The sequence below is a fragment of the Lynx rufus genome, unplaced genomic scaffold (genome assembly GCF_022079265.1).
Source record: "Lynx rufus isolate CCGP_SWC_20201006 ecotype Redwood Valley unplaced genomic scaffold, mLynRuf1.p SCAF_3, whole genome shotgun sequence".
Classification (NCBI taxonomy): Eukaryota; Metazoa; Chordata; class Mammalia; order Carnivora; family Felidae; genus Lynx; species Lynx rufus.
In genome coordinates, this window is record NW_025814845.1 from 4,084,741 (window position 1) to 4,106,881 (window position 22,141).

The following is a 22,141-nucleotide window of genomic DNA, read 5'->3' on the forward strand; positions in this document are numbered from 1 at the left end:
CTGGATGCAACATGAAATGGTTTTAGCTTAGGGTCAGGAAGACACCCGGGGAGAAAGGTGGAGTCGGAGGGAGCCCAGAACCTTGCAAATCTGTTCGGTGCAGTAGCCCTTTGTGGAGGGTCCACCGCAGGTCAATGCCTGTGCTCTAGATTTTTCCCTGGTTCTCACCTTTCAAACAGACAGATGTCTTATGATGTAGCTGGCATTTCCTCTGTTTTATAGAAACGGGGAAGAACGTGGAGAGGTTAAGTTCCTTGGAGTTTTCTTATTTGGAAAACGATTAGGATGTGAATCCAGGGCTCTGTGTCCCCAGGACCCACATTTAGGCAACCACGTTTCAGCTACTTCTGAGCATCAAAAATCATGTTTAATTTGCCCTGAGGTCTCTGTCTCCTTCAGTCCAGTGTCCCTTGCTCCCTGGAGACACGATTCTTCCCCCGGGGCAGAATTAAGTATGCACTCTGTTGAGTTCCCGGAAGACTTAGTGTTGGCTGCGCCAGACTGTTGGGCTCCTCATGGTCTGAGGTCTTACGCTCTTCAGTGCCCTGGAACAAGTAATTTTAAACAAAGTGACCTTCTACTGTGGCAGTTTACACACAGTGTTGTGACGCCCTTGTTTTCAATTCCTTTATTTGTGGCTACCTTATATTTCTCTCTCAGAAAACTGTATTTGTTAAAACAAACACTTATCAGCTGCCCTTCCTTTCCTCCGAACCTTATTATTTTCTGTGTGTGATGGGGAGATAAAACACTTTCCTGTAGTCCCATTACTGAGGGATTTTTATAAGATTTATAACATTTGTAACAAATTTATAATATCAACCGTGAACTGAGCATCGAATCAATCAATGCTTCCGTTGCTTTTGATCCATGGGTTGTGTCTGAAATAAATTTAAATCTAAAACGATAGGAGAATAATCTTAAATTTATTTCTGATCCTCTCTCTGGCCTACGGCTTGTTATTTTTGTTAAAAATACGATCTACAGGACGCCAAATTCCATCATTTTGGCCATGGTTTGTGTGGCCGTGTTCTGCCACTAGGGGGCAGTATCGCCCATCAATTCGTGTCCAGCACTAAACCTTGCCTAGTTTGGATGAGTGGGATAAAACCGAACAGGAGGGGGTGTTTGCAGAATGGGGTTTGGATACTAGCAAATACAGCAAAATCCTGAAAACATTGCCATAGTTGACAAAACCCTGGGTTCTGGTCTGGACTCTGACCTCTCTGACCTTGACCAAGCCACCTCTCTTGCTAGACTTCCTTGTCTAAAATTAGGGTGTTGTGGATTGCTTGAGTGGCTCAGTCGGTTGAGCGTCCGACTCGTGACCTGTGAGTTCGAGCCCCGCGTCGGGCTCTGTGCTGACCGCTGGGAGCCTGGAGCCCGCTTCGGATTCCGTGTCTCCCTCTCTCTCTCCCCCTCCCCTGCTCACACTCTGTCTTTCTCTCAAAAATAAATAAACATTAAAATTTTTTTTTGAAAAATAAAAAAAAAAATGAGGGAGTTGAACCAGATTAACTCTGAACTCATCTCTGATTCTAATTTCGTTGGCCTCTAAATTCCTCTAAAAGCAAACGAGAAGAAAGGTCTTCTGATGGCATTATGTGGAATTCCATTTTGCTTCTTTGAGACCAAGCTCGTGTTTATGGATATACAAGTGCAGTCACCTGTGAATAATTCTCTTTCTTTTCTTGGATAGCTTATTGTATTTCGTTTCAAATTCATTCTTGCATATGGTATGCTTGTCACCTCAAAGAAAATTGGTTTACAGTCTGTGCTTGGCTCACATCTGAGGCAAAGAGAAATTCACTTTAATGTCCTTTATTCTCGGCATTAAGAAGCTAAACCACACTGTATTCGAACATTATAGCCATCCTACTCAGAAAAGAAGATGTTTTCTCCTGGATTCGTGGCGAGTGCTAATGGTTCATCAGAAACAAGCTATCCTACTATATACTATAAAAGACTTGCCCCCAAATAAACTTTTACCCATTTTTAGGAATGAAAAAAAAAATCCAAGCTTCAGGGAAGATAAGGTCTTGAAATCTGACAGTTTCCAGATAATGTCAGAATACGATTGCAAGAAAAATGACATGAGATGTACATTAACATAAATCTATAACTGCTCAACTTGATGAAAAATATCACCATAAAATTCTGTCATTGCTGAACCACCCGATATGTTTTTTCTGTGACATTTTGTGAGAATGAATAAATTATCTGAGAGTGTGTTTGCATCAAAGATACAGAATTTTGTAACAAACACATAAATCATTCAAGCATTCTCCAGCAAGGTGTCTGATCCTAAAACTGGGGGGCATTCACATTAATTTCATCCCTCTGGGCGTTTTTGGGTATGGTTCCGTAGAGCTCGGTGTGGTAGTGGAGAGCCATCCATTAGGGACGTGAAGGAAAAGAGGATGTGAAGGGAATAACTCTACCTGGAGAAGTTTTCCACGGAATCTCCCTCCTTGTCCCTATACGCCTCAAGTCTGGGAGCTCTGCTTTCCCTGACGTCCTGTATGCAGTCTACGCGGGGGTCTCCTTTCCAAAATTTGTCCTATTTTTGCAGCCACGATCCCCGTAAGTCAGCCTACTTTCCCTATAAAATTGACAGCACTGACATAACTCTGAAAGTGATGTCCTCATTGTGTTTTCTTAGAAATTAGTTTGCTTTTCTATTGTGGGCAATTAATATCACATAAAGAAGCATGATCCCCTCTTTTTTGCTTAGACTCCCAGAAAGCTGAGAGGCAAGCCGGTGGTTTAATTTTAATAGAATGCTGTGATGTGTACCTGAGGATACTGAATTTTATCTTTTTTTTCAATATTTGAGAGAGAAAGAGAGAGAGAGAGAAAGAGAGAGAGAGAGCTCGAGGAGGGAGGCGCAGAGAGAGAGAGAAGGGGACAGAGGATCTGAAGCCGGCTCTGTGCTGACGACAGAGAGCCTGATGTGGGGCTCAAACCCACGAACCGGGAGATCATGACCTGAGCCAAAGATGGACGCTCAACCAACTGGGCCACCCAGGTGCCTCCTGGATTTTATCTTTATCTTCGCGTTATAGACTACCTAGATTTTTCCCTAGGATTTTATTTTTATTAAATTCTTTTTTACTATGTAAGTTTTTGTTAACTACTCCCCAATATCTTTGTGAGCTCAGGCCAAGTATAGATAAATATATATATGCATGGGTGGTTACAATAGTGTGATTTAAAAAAAAAAAAAACGTTTGTTTGAGGGGCGCCTGGGTGGCTCAGTCGGTTAAGCGTCCGACTTCAGCTCAGGTCATGATCTCACGGTTCGTGGGTTCGAGCCCCGCGTCGGGCTCTGTGCTGACAGCTCAGAGCCTGGAGCCTGCTTCCGATTCTGTGTCTCCCTCTCTCTCTGCCCCTCCCCTGCTCACGCTCTGTCTCTCTCTGTCTCTCAAAAATAAATAAATGTTAAAAAAGAAAAAATAAAAACGTTTGTTTGAGAGAGAGAAAGAGAGTGCATGCACAAGCTCTGGGGAGGGGCAGAGAGAGAGGGAGAGAGAGTGAATCCCAAGCAGGCTCAAAACTGTCGGGTGGAGTCCAATGCGGGACACCATGTCACAAACTATGAGGTCACGACCTGAGCCAAAATCAACCTGAGCCAAAATCAAGAGTCAGACCCTTAACCAACTGAGCCACCATGCACCCCGCAGTATTATGATATTATCATTAGAAATATGTATTTGGTCCTTGTCCCCAGGATTCTGGCACAGAGCGCATAAATCCCTTGGAATTTCCTAAGTTCTGAGAACTCTAGTAACGTTTCTTTCCTTATGTTAAGGAGGTGACTCTTGGACTGCCCCCGAAGATGGTTCCAGAGGGTAGCCCACCATGTGACTTGAGGGCTGGAACTTTCAGTACCTCCCACACCCACCGCAGGAAGGGGGGAGGAGATTGAGTCTGAGTTCACTCACCAATGCCTAGTGATTGGTCAATCATGCCAATGTCATGAAGCCCCCATAAAAAACCGAAAAGGATGGGGTTCGGAGAACTTTTGGGTTGGAGATAAACCCATGGCAGCACCACATGCCCTCCCACATGTCGTATCCTGTGCAAGTCTTTTATCTGGCTGTCACTGACTCATGTCCCTTTATTACAGACTGTAATCTACTGAGTAAAATGTTGCTCTGAGTTCCATGAGCCTCTCTAGCAAATTAATGCAACTTAAGAAGGGGGGGGTCATCGGAACCTCCAGTCTATTGCTGGTCTGTGAAGAGCATAGGTGGCAACCTGGGCTTGTGACTGGCATCTGAAGTCGGGGTGGTCTCGCAGGCCCGAGCCCCTAACTTGTGGAATCTGATACTGCCTCTGGGTGGTGGTGCCTCTTGGGTTGAGTCAGAGACCCCACGGGTGCCTGAGAACTGCTTGGTGGCATGGGGACAAATGCTCCCCGCAACCCACTTGTCGCAATGGAGATTCAAAGCGTGTTCATAGGCAAACAGACCTGTTGATGTTTGGAATAATGGCCAAAGAAAGTTCTGCCATCACAGAAGTGAAGTTGGATGTCTCTAGTGAACTGTAACCAAGAAAGGAATTTTGAGGTCCATTTCTTTGCTCTCTCCCCAGGACTCATTTCTCAGTAAAGCCTATGAAGGGTCTAGTGCGATGTGGAACGTTTGTATAGCAAATGATTACGGTCTGATCCGGGAGCCCTGTGTGCTCTGGTCCCTTTCTTTGTCAAGAGGTGTGAAAATACTTGGTCCACACAATTCGCCTGCTGTCTCTAGGGACTGAAATACATCAGTTCAAGGAGAAGAGCTCTGAATCAAGTGCTGTGCACGTTGAAGGTCCTGACGTTTTTAAGGACTAAGGAGGCACTGATGTGGAAGCGCCTATGTTGTGGGAGTGTAGGACTGAAAGGGGTCTGTCAGGCTGTGCAGGATGGAGAGGAGAGAAGGACTAGGGAACAGCTATTGTTTCCCGCCTCCGTTAATGCTACTGAATTGGATGGTCATGAAACTTCTGCCCACTTCACATTTTAAAGAGGAGGGTAGTAAGACCCAGAAAGGTTAGATGAGTTACTTAAGGCCACACAGCAAGGGAGTGGCAGAGCCTGTGTTTTTGCTACTTCAGTTGCTCCTTTCCCCACGCTTCCTGTTGTGGGTATTTTCTCTGTGCCCATCCACCCTCTTCCTTCTCTATCCTGCCCACTTCACCTCCATCCTTGGGGACCAACCAGCATTGATCACATGTCGGCTGCCCTGCCCTCTCTTTCTGGTTGGGTTCAGCCATTGGGAAGTCCCCACAGGAATTCAGGGAGAGGGAGGTTGAGCATGTGTTCCTTTAAATTCCTTCCCACAAGGCTCAGTTGGGCCGGTGGTGTCCCTCAGCTGATGGTCACTGCTCCTCTCAAGGTGGCGTTCTTCTTCTGTTTTTCTGTAACTGTCCTCTCATCCCTCTGGGCCTAGGGATGGTGACAATGCCCCTGCGATTAGCCCCAGTTCCCACATCATCCCTATACCCCACGCACCTCAGTAAATAGTTCCTTTGTAAATAAACTTACTTCAATTATCCTCATTTGGGTGTGCCATCTGTTTCCTGTTGGGACCCTAACTGTTACACCTTCCCATGAAAGAAACTGTGATGTTAATAATATGTTAGAGGATGTAGCATTAGACACACAAAAGATGAGTTTGGTACCTCTCAAGTACTGGGAAGTGTAAATCATGGAATTGTCTTCGTTCCCAGTTGGACATTGTGAGAGAAGATAGAGGCATAGGGAAAATGATGAGAGAAGCTATAATGTGTATGATCCAATTAAATTTCTTTGGCTGTCCTCCATGTGTGCTTCCGGCACTGCTGAAATTGATTATTTCCTTTCAGCTTCCTACCTGTATCTTCATCTCCAAATTGAGTTGCTTTGCCTAAAGCTTTAAAATCTGTTTTCATATGAATTAATCAACGTTTTAAAATTAGATTTCTAGCTTGTGATTTTACTGGGGATATGCTTGGAGAAATAACTTAGTTATATATTTAATGCAACCCATATGTTTCAAGGCAATTCCTTCCTGAGACCGCACAACCACGGAATATGAATTTTCACAATCAATTTCTTCATCAATCAGGTATGGCGGTAAAAAGGTGTCAGGTGGGTGAGGGTCTTTCTGAAATTAGTTATTTCATGAAGGATGGTCCGACAGATCATGTCATTGAAGCTAACCTGTGACCACCAGCAAAACGCAAGAGGAACTTGGGAGCAAAGAAATATGCTTGTGTTTCAAACTTCGTGACTTGACCTTACCTTTAACGTGTTGGCTTCTGGAATCCTTGGAAATTTGTTTGTTCACCTGTAGAAGGCAACATGGCACCATTATCTCTTCAGTTGTGGCTAAGATAACATCTAATGTGTTGCCAGATGTGTAGATTCCCATAGGGTCAAGGCATAATTTCCTGGATTCACCATTCTTAGAGATCACCATATGTATAGGGTAATACATGTAAATACGTGTAAATATGTGTGCCGCTGTGCCCGTGACCAATGTAGTGGCCTCAGGTGGTATCTGGCCTAAAAATACTTGGGTTTGAGATCCAATCCTGCCTCTTGTTGCCGTGAAGCTGTGGAAAGGCATTAGCCATATTATGAAAGGGATCAAGCAAGCAGATGTGAGCGTGGCTTTGTGTGGATGTCCGTACTGGGATTTCACCTTCATCATATGCTGGCTGTGAGGACGTGGCAAGTCACTTGACCTTCTGAGCCTCAGTTTCCTCATCTGTGAAATTAAGGTAACAAAAGTACCGATACCTGACGAGGATGGGACGATTACGTGAGACACCCCATGCAATGTGCCCGGAACAGAAGATGGCACCAATAAAAGCTTAATAATTGTTAGCTTTTCAAAGATATTTAAATAGTTGTTAGCTTTCATTATTAAAAATTTTAAAGGCTTTGGTGAACCATTAAGGGCTCTACAACTGCTAGACATGAGGGTGAGGAAGGGAAAAATGAAAATATAATTATGCCCAGTGTTTTGAAAGCCTTGAAGCCCAGGTCAGTAGTGGGGTCTATGATGGTTAATAATATGTGGCAACTTGACAGGGCCACAGGGTGCCCAGATAACTGGTTAAACAGTATTTCCGGGTGTGTCTGTGAAGGTGTTTCCGGATAAGATTACCATTTGAGTCAGCAGACTACGGCAGATAGCCCTGCCCAATGTGGGTGCGCATCAGTTAATCAGTTGGGGCCTGGATAGAATAAAAAGGCAGAAAGAAGGAGAATTTTGTCTTTGTACCTGAGTGTTGAGCTGAGATATTGGTCTTCTGCCCTAGACTGATATTTACATCATTGGTTCTCTTGGTTCTCAGGCCTTGAACTCAGACTAGAACTTATACCACTGGCTTTTCTGGAGCTCTAGCTTTCAGAAGGCAGATAATGGGACTGAGCCTCCATAATCACTACTTTATGTCTAGTCTTTGTCTATTATCTATCTATCTATCTATCTATATCTATCTATCTCTACCTATCTATCATCTATTATCTATCTATCTATCATCTATCTATATCTATCTCTACCTTTCTATCATCTATCTATTATCTATCTATCTATCTATCATCTATCATCTCTATTATCTATCATCTATCTATATCTATCTCTACCTTTATATCATCTATCTATTATCTATCTATCTATCTATCATCTATCATCTCTATTATCTATCTATCATCTATCTATATCTATCTCTATCTTTCTATCATCTAGTTATCATCTATCTATCTATCCATCTATCTATCTATCATGTATCTATATCTATTGCTATCTTTTATCATCTATCATCTATCTATATCTGTCTCTATCTTTCTATCATCTATCTATTATCTATCTGTCTATCCATCTATCATCTCTATTTATCTATATATCCATCCATCCATCATCTCTATCTATCTATCTATCTATCTATCTGTCTATCAATCATCATCATCATCTGTCTACTATGTCCTCTGTTTCTAGAGGAACCTGACTAATACAGGGTCTTAGTGTTACTTTCTTTTGGCATCAAGTTGAGGTAGCCAAGGTGGATGGGGTGGGGGAAGCCTCATTGAATCCCCTGTTACTTCTTACCCTCTGGTATTCAATGTCTACTTTTCCTCCGTGCAACGCTGAACCACAGTATATGCCTGGAAAGTGTGTGGTCCTTCTGCTGGCCAGTGTAGTAAGAGCTGAGTGTCATTTGGATTTTGCTATTGGTATGGCCTCCTTCACTCCATCGTCCATAAGCTTCCTGTTCCTTCAGGGTCACCCTGTGGCGGCTCAGGTGCTGAGTGGGTTTTTCAGCGTTGCACCCTCAGCTTTCAATCTCCCCTGCGTGCCTGCCTTACAGAGGGGGTCTCTCAATACTTTTGCCCACTTGCCATTGCTAGCCAGGTCATGGGTATGGGAGAGGTTCTCTGTTGCCTCTGCCTTAGGTGGCCCTGCGTGCTTCTGGTCTTAGGGATGGGGCTTCCTTAGTATTCCTGCACTTTCTCCCTTTGGTGGCCAAATTAATTTTGTGTCTTTGGACACTTCGATCCACTTTGCATGAGACGGTTTCTTTGCCTTGCATCTCCCCCAGCAGTGAGTGCCCTCTGATGGAATTAGTATAGGATTCCAGGGCCAGGAATATTTTCTGCCCCTCCCTAGGGGCTACTCCCATTTTCCTATCAGATAAATATGTATTAATGCCTACTATAAACCTACATCGATGCTAGATTATGAGGGAAAAAGAGGAATAAAGGTTCTAAAGGACTCATCCATGCACATAGGTCTGAGTTCACAACATATTATAACGTATTATATCACAGGTTTAATTATAACACGGATTTCCCAACTTCAGCACCATTGAGAGTTGGCGCTGGATAATTCCTTGCTGTGGGTGATTCCTATGTAATGTAGGATGCTTAGCAGATCCCTGTTCTCTACCATTAGATGTCAGTAGCATTCCTCCCGTCTGGACAACCTACCTGTCCCTGGACACTGCCTGGTGTTCCCTAGGGGGCAAAATGGTCCCTGATGAGAACCACTGATGACCATGCAATGTGTCAAATACTGCTGTGCGTTGCTTCCTCCAGAAGGCTTCTCAAAAGCCTCTAGCTGGGCTAAGTGTTGTGGATTCTTTGAACCACACTCACCTCTGTCTTAGCATTTGACATTACGTTGGGAATGTTGGAACTGCCAGTTTGGGCCACTGCCTCCCCCATTAGATGGTGAGCACTGGTCCATGCATCCCCATTGTTGAACACAGTGCTTGGTACACAGCAAATGCTCAATAAATGGAAGCATGAGCAGCGGCTTAGTGGTTTAAGACAGTTGTAGCTAGGAACTGGCCTCTGTCAAGATTATTGAAGATCCCTTTCACAGATAGTTTAATCTTAACATAAATGTGCAGAACTAGTAAGAATTAATTCTTGAGAATGAGGCTATAATGAAAAATGTAATCTGCTTCTCATAAAAACATGATTACTCAAGCATTGATTATAGAAGTAAAATTCCCTCCTTATCTAAACTCAGGCCAAGTCTTGACTTAATTTATAAGACAACCCTCCCCCCCCCCCAGTCAAGTGTGCTGATCTCCCGTATCCTTTTCCTCACATGCTTTTGCTTGACTCGATATGTGGAGATGATAGTTCCACTTGCGAAGTGATGTAGCTAAAGGAAGAAATCTGTATTGTAACAGAAAGCTACCAAGATATTATGAAGGAAGTACGCGGTAATAAGAACGGAACCTCAAATTCTGGCATAGTGGGTTTAAAAACTCCCACGAGAATTATCTTACAAAGTTTTTCTTCTCATCAAGGCATACTTACATATAAAGGGGAATGTATCAGTGATTTTTTGGGGGGAAAGGGAAGCTCAGCTTTTTTATGTGAACATTCTCCATTCTTTCATAACCAGACCAGAATCTGTGTCGTCAGCCCTTGGTCCAGTTGCTCTAAAATTCTTACTGTTCTCTGAATGTGCTTTGTGCCTGAAACGTCTTCCTCCCTGTCAAACTGCCCCTTTGCGGCTGCCCCAGTGGCAGATCTTGCTGATAGCAGCAAATATTCACCTGAGAACTTTGAAGACCAGGCTGAAAAAGGGGTTCCATGTGCACAGAAGTCCAGCCTGGGTCTCTTTGTTTATGAAACGGCTACTCCTATTTCAAGATTCCCTTCAAAAGATTGAGGATCCATTTGTGCATTCATTTTCCTCCATGTAACCAATATCTCTTGGGATCCTCTTACAAAATGGTACTGTGCCAGATGCTGGGGCCAAAATGTTTCCTGTACCTCAAGGAGCTGGTATCTAGTGACTGACAGCTTCATGCTAGACACTGTGCTCTGTATGGACTATCGTAATAGTGATGAGATTTTATAGCTAAGATAATAAATGCTCCGAGAGGGTAAGAGGCGCAAAGAGCTCATAAAAGTTGGAGCTGATAGAATGGGGCTTAGAATGCTCACCTTGCAAGGGTATTTTAAGGATTAAGTGTCATTCATTCATTCTTGTCTCTGTTCGGGAACACCTTCCTTGACTACCCTTACCCTGCTTTAATCGTTTTGTTTTTTTTTTTTCAAAACACTATTACTTAACATATTGCCTATTATTTGTTTATTTGTTTATTACCAGTCTCCCCCCACCAGTATGTAAGTTTCATGAGCGCAGGGCTTTGGTTATTTACCAATGCATACCAGAGGTTATCACTGTGTCTGGTCCGTGGCAGACACACAACACATATTTCTTGAATGAATTTGTTGAATGAATGATTAAAATTCAGCTTTGTGCCTGTGTAAGGCAGAAGTGTTCAATATTTCATCCCTCCTCTTGCTCTCCCAAAGTCTACTGGATGTGCTCTGGGTAAATGGCATGGCGTGGTAATATTTGTACTTTCCTTTGCTTATCAATATTAACAGAAGCCCTCAAGTTAAATAGATAGACAGTGTGAACAAATAATGCACAAGGAAGAATGCGCCATAAATATTTAAAAGCATGCTCGCATTCACTAATAAACGTGGTACAAATGAAAAAAGAACAGAACACTGAAGTCCCTTTAAAATATGATTAGTAAAGTAATAGCCAGTTTTGGTGGGAGTCCTGTGAGGTGCACATTCTCATATTGGGCTTTTGGGAGGGTCAGTTGAAACCATTTTTCAGGAAAGGAATTTCATCACGTGTACCAAAGCCTTTAAAATGTTTTCACTCAATGGTTAAGTACAATAATTAAAAATCCCATAATGGGGTATGATATATCTCAAAAGATTATGCTGTTAATACTTGATTATCACATGGGAAATTATTTTATAACCAGAACTTGATAGGAAAAGGGAAAAAGGCAGATATTCTACGCAGGGACTCTCTTGCATGGAATATATCTGCCCAGAGAATACGGACACGAAATCTAGCACGGTGCCATGACTGATTGCCCTGCAACTCCATGGGTGATTCATTCGTATTTTATGAATTTCTGCATTAAGGAAAGAAGCATTAGCAAAAGCATTATTAAAATGAAATTCTAGGGGCGCCTGGGTGGCTCAGTCGGTTGAGCGACTGACTTCAGCTCAGGTCATGATCTCACGGTTGGTGAGTTCGAGCTCCACGTCTGGTTCTGTGCTGACAGCTCGGAGCCTGGAGCCTGCTTTGGATTCTGTGTCTCCCTCTCTCTCTGCCCCTCCCCCACTCATGTTCTGTCTCTCTCTGTCTCAGAAATAAACATTAAAAAAATTTTAATAAAAAAATAATAAAAATGAAATTCTATATATGTGTGTAGAGCATTTGTATTTACAGGATTTTTTTTTCATGGATTTCTTGTTTGTGGTTTCCAAACAGACTTTTGAAGTAAAGCACAGGAGGGATTTTTATTCCTGTTTAGTGCACGAGGTCACAAAGGGGCTCAGAGATGTTTGACTTCCTTCTTACCGCTCACTTACCAGCAGGCAACATCAGGCCTGCAATCTGGGCAAAATGATATATTATTATTAACAAGATCTGATTTCAAACTCTGCTTCTGGAAAAGGGGACCAGCATCAGGGGACGAGCGATGCCTGTGAAAATTCCTCACCCTGACGCCTCACAGAAAACCTTCCCAGGTGCAAGTTCTCCTCCCTTCTTGGTGCTCATTCCCCAGGACCATGATCTCAGCAGGGGTCTGAGCCAGTTCCCCTGCACCTCACTGAGCCCGCTTTGCTCATCACCTCGCAAGATGCCTTGGGAATGAGTGATGGGGACGCCCCTGGCTGCCAGGAATTGCCCTGCCCAAGTTTGGTTCACACAGTCAAGGCTTTACTCACTTCTTCCAGCCCCATCCGTGTGTGCCAGTGTTGGCCCTCCGTGGGGACGGAGGGCTGGGCGTCCAAGGAAAAGGGAGTGTCCATCATATCCTTGAAATAGCGCGTATCTGTGAAAAGAGAAAAATTCAAAGTCATACCCTACGTAGACTCAGCACATCGCAATTTACAAAATACATGCGCATCGACAAATGTGTTGAATGCCTACGACCTAGGCATGAGGAAAGAAGTTCTTACCCTGGGTAGATTAGGAGACCGAAGCCTGAGGAGGAGGAGGGTGTGGTCCAAAGTCCAGAGTCTGGACTTGAACACCCTTCACTCTCTCAGCCCCTGGAAACTCCTGCTCTCCCTTCGAGCTCTGTGTTATGTCATGACCTTCACAAATCTTCCCGGATCCCACCCACCAACACCCCACCCCTCGTTTCTCCTTTCTATATTATACACCTCACCCTTTCATATTTATCTGTTGGTCTTTCTGCATCTGCCTCTAGGCTGTGACCTTCCTGAGAGTGTGGATCATGCTTTGTCTTTGTGTCGCGTGATCCTTCCTAACACGGTAACTGCACCCTGCAGATACGCACTCGGTCATCGCTTGTTGAGTGGATGAAAAAAAAGGTGTTTCATCGCTATTTCCAAGGTGGTTCTTTCCAGAGGAGCTTCTGTAGACTCTTTTCCGTGGGCCGGGCCCTCAGAAATCACAAGTGCTTCCTCTTTTCCCTTACAGCCCTGCGCTATATCCACGATTCAGAGAGCTTGCGAAGGCCGCCCGGGGTGCCCCAGTTAGAAAGGCGCAAGGGTGGATGGGAAATTATGTCTTCCTTACTCTTAAAAAGCTGAGCTCTGCTGCTAGGTCCTGGTGCTACTTCTACGCTGGCTACCTGCAAAACGAGTCAACCAAGTTCAAAATCCTTCCCTTTCGAGCTGCTGCTCATTACGCAAGCTCTGTGTTAACACTCCCCATGCCGCCCGCAGCCCTGCCTGTCCACCCTCTCTCTGCTGTGCTCCTCCATTGTTCCCAGGACTCAAAAAGAGCATCTTGATAATAACAACCGATAGCTATAGAGCTCTGACTCTGTGCCCCTGGTGAGAACTCGAAAGAACCCTTGGAGGGTAAGTTCTGTTACCACGAACACTACTTTCAGGTAGAGAGAATGGTTTCTATAGGCTCGCTCGAGGTCCCACAGTTAGGAAGCCACGGAGGCAGATTTTCATAGAGTTGTTTCATTCAGAATCGGCTCTAATTACTGTGCCACGTCGCATCACGGACGTGCATTCTCGGACTTTAGGCCCCAGATGTTACCTGCATATTCAGATTCCTTTATAGGCCTGGCTGGTAAAATTTTTATCGTTCGCCATGCCTCTTCCATACGAAGTTCTGGGTCTTCATAGTCACCATCTCTGAGGTCTTTTGCTCCCTCCAGGCCCGTTGCAGCAGACTTTCTTTCCTACGCAGGAGGGAACATTTGAGTAAGTCAAGGGAAGGTACGGTCGTGACAAAGGTTGCAGGGTGCGGTGCTAGTGAGGGGAGTGGTACAGATTCTCTGAGCTGGGGGTGAAACATTTCAGAGGCTGGGGTCTGGGGCAGTTCAAGTCTCATGGTAGGCAGAATCCTGAAGGTGTCCTCACATATTCCCATCCTTGGTTATTCAATCAAAGAATCTGGGGGCTGCTGTGAAGGGACACTGAGGGTGCAATTAAGATGTCTAACCAGCTGTCTTTAAAAAAGGAAGATTATCCTGAAGCACCTGAGTGGCCCGATGGTAATCACACGAGCCCCTCCAAGCAGAAAAGGGATCTACTTGCAGGTGATATGATCTTGTATGTAGAAAATTCCAAGGAACCCACTAAAAAATTATTAGAGCCAATAAGCAATTCAGCAAGGTGTCAGGATACACGATCAACACACGTTTCAGTTGTATTTCTACACAGTAGTAATGAGCTCCGAGTCTGAACACTGGGGATGGCAGGATGGGGTACCCCTTGGTAAGAGATGTAATTGTCCTCAAAGAAATTCTGGAATCTGCACCTGTGTGTTGGGACCTGAATTCAGCACTGTGCCGTGTCTCAGCCCGGACACTAATCTCCATGGTCTTTCATAGGGTAAGATCCCTCGTTCCACTCAGACTCCAAATGGCTATGACTATGAATAATAGGTCCCGTTACGAGAGATTTTCATGCACAGCCCCCAGCACAGCCCTCAAATGTGAGAGCCTATGTCTTTCTTTTACATATATGGAAACTGGGAATGGTGGCTTCTGAAAGCCACACACAGAGGTCCTCGGTGCCATCGCTGGGCAGTGCTAGGTCTTTGAGCACATCCACACCGGAACCCGACACCAGGTATTCAAATCGTTCTGAGCCCGAGATGAAGGGTGAAGAATCTGGGGCATTCCTTGTGTCGCCACACCCATGATTCTGCCTTTGAACCAGTTAGCGCCATGGCGAACCGTGGGAGCCTGGGCTCAGATCCTGAGTTTGTTAAGTTCCTTTGTTACCCTGGAGAGAGCCTTTCTTCCCAGCCAATCTCTGCCACACTATGTGACTTGGGCAGCACACTAACTTTCTCTGGACTCCCAATTACTTTGTAGTCAAAGATTAAAGACTTAAAGTTCCTGCTTTATAGTTTAACTATATCTGGCTTTCTTTTCTTTTCTTTTCCTTTCCTTTCTTTTCTTTTCTTCTTTCTTTTTTCTTTCTCTCTTTCATCTTCCTTTCTTTTTTTCTTTCTTTTGCACATAGTAGATTCTTCATATAGGCTTATTAACTAAGCAGGTACATAAAATAACAGATTTTACCTAGATTTAGGGTGTAATTATTTCTTGAGTATGATTTAAAATTTTTCACTGATACTGTAATTTCTCCAGTGACCGAGACATCTTTGTTAGAGGCCACTTCAAATTTATGTTTGAATGAGATGATTCTCTACACACCCACGAATACAAGTACCCATAGTTATAGACTGACTTTGGCAACTAGAAGTTAAATGAGACAAAACAGGTAAAATTTTGAGCAAAATGCTGGGTGGTCAGCACTCACTCAATAAATAGTAGCTATAGGGTGCCTGGGTGGCTCAGTCGACTTCAGCTCAGGTCGTGATCTCACCACTCGTGGGTTTGAACCCCGGGTCAGGCTCTGTGCTGACAGCTCGGAGCCTAGAGCCTGCTTCGGATTCTATGTCTCCCTCTCTCTCTCTCTCTCTCTGCCCCTCCCCTTCTCGTGCTCTGTCTCTCTCTCAAAAATAAACATTAAAAATTAAGAAAAATAAATAGTAGTTATAAATATTTCTGTGACTGCCATATAATAATGGCAATTGAAGAAATTCAGAGATAAAGCAAGGCCACCAGTTCTCCTCTTAAAGCCTCTCTAACATTCGTTGAGGGCTGTATATGTGCTAGGCACTTTATGTACTTTGTTTTGTTATATAAGTACAACAATCCAGGGGGTGGTTTTATTATAGTGGACGGACATGGAATTAGAAGCTTGCATTTTATTTATTTATACATATTTTTAAGATTTTTTAAATGTTTACTTATTTTTGAGAGAGAGAGAGAGAGAGCAAACAGGGAAGGAGTGGAGAGACAAGGAGACACAGAATCCGAAGCAGGCTCCAGGCTCTGAGCTGTCAGCACAGGGCCTGACGCGGGGCTTGAACTCACAACCTCAAGATCATGACCTGAGCCGAAGTCGATGGCCAACAGACTGAGCCACTCAGGCGCCCCTAGAGGCTTGCATTTTGAATTCCATCTCTTATTATTCCAGTTCTCTGGTTGCTTACCAGCCCCAAGCCTCCAAGTGTATGACTTCTGCCATCATTGCTCTATCAAAGCAGTTTGGTAAAAGTAAAGACAATGTCCACGATGGGCCCGATTTTCGGCCAAGCAGCAGTGCCGTGGGGACTCACCAGGCCCTTGTCTGGAAGGCTTTTGGGGCTCTACTTTGAAACTGCTTATTTGATGCGAGGGTGCAGAATGCAATTTAGAAAGTCCGTGTTCTCCCCAGGACGGAGTAAAGAAGGAGGTGAGCTCCCTGAAGACACAGCGTGCTGCCCTTGATTCCCACCTGCGCGCTCCTAGAAGGAGAGTGAGGCTTGAGTCCTGCAAGAACTGAGGACTCGGGCAAATTATGAAGTTATAACATTCAAGGAGCTCAGGTGCAAGAGACCAGGGACCAGCACAGTGACCTGGGAGCAGGAACAGGATAGAAGTGGAGAGCTTGGTGACCCAAAGGAAAGAGGTGAAGTCACTGAGCTTAGTTCGAGTGGGGACGTTTGCACGGTTGTATTGATACTGTGCCCCTAGCAACCAGGCATTACAGCTATGAAACCCCGCCTCCTTGGTCTGGTCTCTGGAAGCAAGCAGGGCTTAGACTGGGAATTCTTGGATGGGGAAACCAGGGAGGACTGGTCTGCCCAGGGACAGCATGGACCCAGGATGGAGCCACCCACTTCTAGATCTAAACTGTGGGCTCACTTTATGACCGGGGGAGGTTACTTAACCCCCCTGACTCGCATGCTCAATCTGTAAATTGGAGATTTACGAGTAGGCTAAACCTACTTTATTTGATTGTAGTCAGAGATTAATTGGGTAAAAAGTATATAAAGATTCTACTTTGACACCTGCCCATGACAGGAGCTCAGGACATGGTAGATCCCCTTCCTCTAGATGATGTAATGCGTTTCAGTAGAGCAGAGCACCCAGGGCAAAGCAAAGCTGGGAGGAGGGGAACCCAAGGGCATGTCACAAGTGACCTGGCTAAGTAGGGGTGGGGGTGGGGGAGTGGGGAGGTGGCTGAGATATTCTCCCCGGGAAGTGAATACAGAGGTGAGTTCTGAACTGAAGCAACCTCTTTAGGGATTTGACCGCTGGACATTTGTTACAAAGGCATCATTTACATACTGTTATGGCAACCACCAAGACCTCACAGAGCGCAGTCTCTTTGGGAAATCTTGGACCTGCTGGAAGAATCTGAGACAGGGCCCATCTTTAATCTAGTTGCCTTGCTAGACTTTGTGGGACAGGGCACAGAGGGACACCAGGAGGGACAGGAACCATCCATGCCAGACCCGGAGAATCTTGCTCCCAGAACCAAATATAAATATTTTGGTTTATCTCTTTCCGGAATGAGAAAGAGGCAGAATTTTATTTTATTTTATTTTATTTTATTTTATTTTATTTTATTTTATCTTATTTTATTATTTTATTTTATTTTAATTTAATTTTATTTATTTTTAAATGTTTATTTTATTTTGAGAGAGAGAGAGCATGTGTGCAAGCAGGAGAGGGGAGCAGAGAGAGAGAGGGAGAGAGAGAATTCCAAGTAGGCTCCATGCTTAGTGGGGAGCCTGACTCTGGGCTTGGTCCCCCTGGCCATGGGATCATGACCTGAGTCTAAATCGAGAGTTAGATGCTTAACTGAGTGAGCCATCCAGGCGCCTTAGAATTTTATTTTAAATATAATGAGTTACATCTATTTATCCATTAATCTGTCTACTATCTATCTACTGCCAATCACAAGGGATCTTTACTAAAAACTCCTGTTTTCTGTCCATAAACCTCCTACTTTATAAAATATTTTGTGATTGATTGATTGATATTGTGTGTGTGTGTGTGTGTCCTGGGGTGACCATCCATAGCTTCAATTTGATTCTTAAAAAAGTATTTCAAACAATAAAGAACCAAAGATTTTACAGGCAGATTCTCTCTCTTTCTGTCTCTCATCTATCTCTACCTAGTCCCTATATCCTATCTACAGATATAACATATCTATCTCTAGATATGTTAGTTAGAACTATTTAAATTATATACAGTTTGGGGTGCCTGGGTGGCTCAGTCAGTTGAGCGTCCCACTTTGGCACAGGTCATGATCTCACGGTCTGTGAATTCAAGCCCTGCATTGGGCTCTGTGCGGACAGCTCAGAGCCTGGAGCCTGCTTTGGATTCTGTGTCTCCCTCGCTCTCCGCCCCTCCCCCACTCACTCTCTGTCTCTCTCTGTTTCTCAAAAATAAACATTAAAAAAAATTAAAAAATAAATTATATACAATTGAACAATAAAATTATTTATAACTTTAGATAGCTGAGTTCACGTTATAAATTTGAAATTTTATTCCATTATGAAACTGCTTTGTAAATATTCTTAATGGCTTCATAATATGAATATGTCATAATATATTCAATGTTTTTTTTTTCCTATTGAATATTTAGAACGATTCCAGGGTTTCCATTAAAACTTTTTTTTATGTTTATTTATTTCTGAGACAGAGAGAGAGAGAGAGAGAGCAGGAGAAGGGCAGAGAGAGAGGGAGACACAGAATCTGAAGCAGGCTCCAGGCTCTGAGCTGTCCGCACAGAGCCTGACGTGGGGCTTGAACCCAGGAACTGTGAGAACACGACCTGAGCTCAAGTCGGAAGCTCAACCGACCGAGCCCCCCAGGCGCCCCATGTTGTTGTTTTTAAATTCGCCAAGTCCCTTGGTTGAAAAAAAGCCACTCGCTTTGTAAGTTTCAAAGACCAACAAGTAGGTAGGGGAGGTGGCTACTTACACAGGGAGGAGGCTCCTCAGTATTCAGGTACTGGCCTGCCAACAAAAGGAGAGCCAACATTACTGCAAAACACAGAAAAGAGCGGCCCTTGTGTTTCTCCAGAAATCTTGGGCTCGTTCCCGTTAATTCCTCTTGATGGCGCTTGCCTAAAACACAAAGTGTATTACGTACTTCTCATTCCATCTGCTGTTCTTGCAAAGCAGGGGCGATGAGAAAGGAGGCTAGACAATCAAATCCAAACTGGGAAGGCTCGCTCCTTCTACCGCAGGTCAGCATTAGGTTAGAAGGACTCCTCCCCTCCACCCCCGCCCCCCGTCAGATACGCCAGGTCACGTCTCTGCAGCATCTGGGCCGATGAAGACGCCTACTCCCCCCTCTACACCCTCTGGCACGCACACTGCCTTTGCTGTAACCTGCCATCCGTCCATCTCCTTGAACAGACCGGAGATATTTCGAGGGCAGGGGACAGGTCTACTCCCTCGTCTGTCCCCAGCTCCAGGCACAGAGCCCAACACTGAACAGATGAGTTCTTGACAGGCATTTGCTGAATGAGGATTGTTCATGTGAGATTTCTCAACGCTCACGCCCCTCGCTGGGGTTGTTTTATGCAAGGCCTGCCTGAAGGTCACGTAGCGCACAATCCATACTCTGCTTTAAACTCTGCGCTCAGATGACACAGAGCCACGAAGAGCAGCTCACACGATCTGCGGGATTATTTTGCTTCCTCTAGAGTTAATTTTCCTAAATTGCATTATAGCGTCCCGCTGTTGGTCTGCACCGAGGAACACGGTAAGCAGAAAATGTTCTTATCACATCCTCTTGATTAGCCCACATGTGAGAAGTTTCTAGTGGGTCCCAGGAGCTGCGTGCTTCTCAGCAACTGGTTCGCTGTGATTTAATGGAAAACACCAATTCCATAAGAGGTCATTCGTCCCTTCCTCCTGTTAAGAATCTCAGGGCAAATGTCTGGCCTGGGTCCAAGGCACGTCGAGGACCGCGGTCTGATGTGTGTTTCTGCATCTTGGCCTGGCCTTCGTCGTGCTCTTAGCCTTTTGCCCTTTCACCCTGAATTCTCTTTCCATACCAAAATAATGCAATTAATAGCTGGGAATTTGTGTCAGCATGCCCAGGCCTTGTGTAGAGCGAAATGTGTAAATTAAGGAAAGTTTGGCTCAGTGAAAACACAGCCCTCTGGAATTTGCTCAGGACCGGTGCATCGGGGAGGTGGTACCCAGCCAGAGCTAATCTCCTTGAGATAATGAGGAAGGAGGTGCAGGGATCTGACTGCACCTGCTGCCAGCCCCAGCCCAGCCTGGTGGTGTGGCTCACAGCTACCACTGTCCTAAGGCACGGATGATGCCTTCCTCTCCCAGCACAATCATACCCACGCTGAGAGCGCTGGTGAAGAAACGCACAGCATTTCCAGCCCCACAGAGCCATCTGTACTCTCTCATGAATTGAGTTAAATTAATAAGGTCATCCATAGAAGCCAGTTGGCCTGGAAGGAGCAAGTGAGCACCAAACTTTGGGGGATCTCCGCCGGCCCATGTGATCTAGTCTGATTCTACTGTCTGATTCAGAGCTCGATGTCACTTCCTTATAGGAAATTGGCCTCATTGAACACGGCCATTATAGCGACATCCCCACAGAGAGCCGTAGGATCGGTCTCTCCTTTCGCGAGCCTGCAGCCCCAGACTCTCCTGGATCCCCCAAATATGTTTCATGCCACTTCTGAGTCTTTGCTGGTGTCGATTCCACCTGGGGTCCCCACCTCCTCTGCCCCCGCCTTCCATAATGCTCAGTGCCCTTTGAGATCCTCCTGGGGCTTGCCTCTCGGGCCACGCGGGGCTACTTTAATATCACTGAATTGTCAGAGCACTTATTTCCTGTGTTCCTTGCCGTGACACTTGGCAGCATTTGATTACTTCTTTGTTGTGATGTCCTCGGCCCTTCTTAGGGAAGGAATCGTTTTTATCTGCTGCAGTACCTACCTACCTGTGTTGCTAACGACGCAGTTTTGGAAATGCAATTATTAAAAAAAAGCATAGTCTTAAAACTGTAAATCAGTTCACGTCACTCATGGCCCACGAGACGCGGTCCAGATTCCCTGCCGTGGCCCCCAGCCCCCAGCGTAGCCCGGTTCTTGCCCCCTCTCTAACTGTATCTCTTTCCAGTTTCTCCCTCACCTCTGAAATGGGCCACATCACCTTCTTTCCAAGTTTCTCCAGTATGCCAAGCTTCTTTTAACCTCAGAGATCAGCATGCACTGTGCCTCAGTCCAGAACATTCTTTCCTCGGCTCTGCCTGTGTCTGGGTCCTTTCCATCCATCAGATCAGATCTTAAATGTCATCTTCCTGGGGGGACACACCCTGACCACCAATATGAGGTGAAAGTTAAGGAGCATCTCTCCAGCCCCGGTCCTCAGTACCTCAAACCCCTTCCTTGCATGGTTGTGAGGATGCTTCCTCTTCCTGTGGGCCCTCGGCTGGGACACACTTCCCACTGTCCCTTGCACTGGGTGGCTGTGGCATGGTGCTGTGGCCGCTGGAACAGGTGGGGGCATGCGCTTCACTCCAGGATGACACACTCGACCCTCTCCTTCTCTTGACCCTCCTGATGTCTTGTTCTTGCCCCGGGGCCTGGCTAGAGACAGAAGACCCCAAGGCCTTCAGGGATAATGGAGGCCACTGGTTAAAGGGTTAAAGGAGAGCGAATCCCGAATGAGCGTTTGGGGAAAAGGCTTCCTTCAATCCACATTGGATTGTGATGTGAACAGGACATAAACCTTCATTTTATTACACTACTAACATTTGTAGTTGATGCATTATAGATGTTAGCCCCTCCTGATTCATACACTCTTTTTTGGTCTCTGCATAGCATGTAGGAACAAAGCAAGCCAATAAATATGTTAGATAGTTACAGACGGTGGGTGCCTGCCTCCCCCAAGGCAGCGCGGAGATTTCAGGCCTTTGATCACTCCTGGAACCCAGGATATGGCAAGGGCACAGCGACTGCATAGTCGGCTGTGAAACACAGAGTGTGGTAAGGTGGACACCCTCCAGAATGGAGAACCTGTGGTAAACTGCGAATAGAACCTGACCTCCTCCCTGGCTGAGTGAGCTTGAGTTGGACACTCCCTCCTGCTGGCCCCGGACCCCCAACAAAGAGGCACACCAAACCCTTCCAGGTCTTTGAGTCTTCCTGGAGCTGAAGGAGAGGCTGGTTCCTCAGAGAGAGCCATTTTCTTAGAAGATGAAGGAAGTTTGCCCAGCAGCTTTCCCCATCATCATCCTGGAAGAGCTATACTCAAGTGTCCGTGGAGGGCCGTTCATCACC

General features: G+C 45.1%; 1 protein-coding gene across 1 annotated transcript in view; it reads right to left on the bottom strand.

Annotated features, from left to right (window-relative positions):
* CLNK (cytokine dependent hematopoietic cell linker) overlaps positions 1–22,141 on the bottom strand; it is a 123,476-nt gene that overhangs the window by 48,426 nt on the left and 52,909 nt on the right. Inside the window, exons 8-11 of the mRNA XM_047091333.1 lie at positions 18,805–18,839; positions 13,566–13,710; positions 12,269–12,375; positions 6,272–6,317 (exon numbers count right to left, since the gene is read on the bottom strand). Coding sequence (XP_046947289.1) covers positions 6,272–6,317; positions 12,269–12,375; positions 13,566–13,710; positions 18,805–18,839 — 333 coding nt within the window. The remainder of the gene's footprint in view (positions 1–6,271; positions 6,318–12,268; positions 12,376–13,565; positions 13,711–18,804; positions 18,840–22,141) is intronic.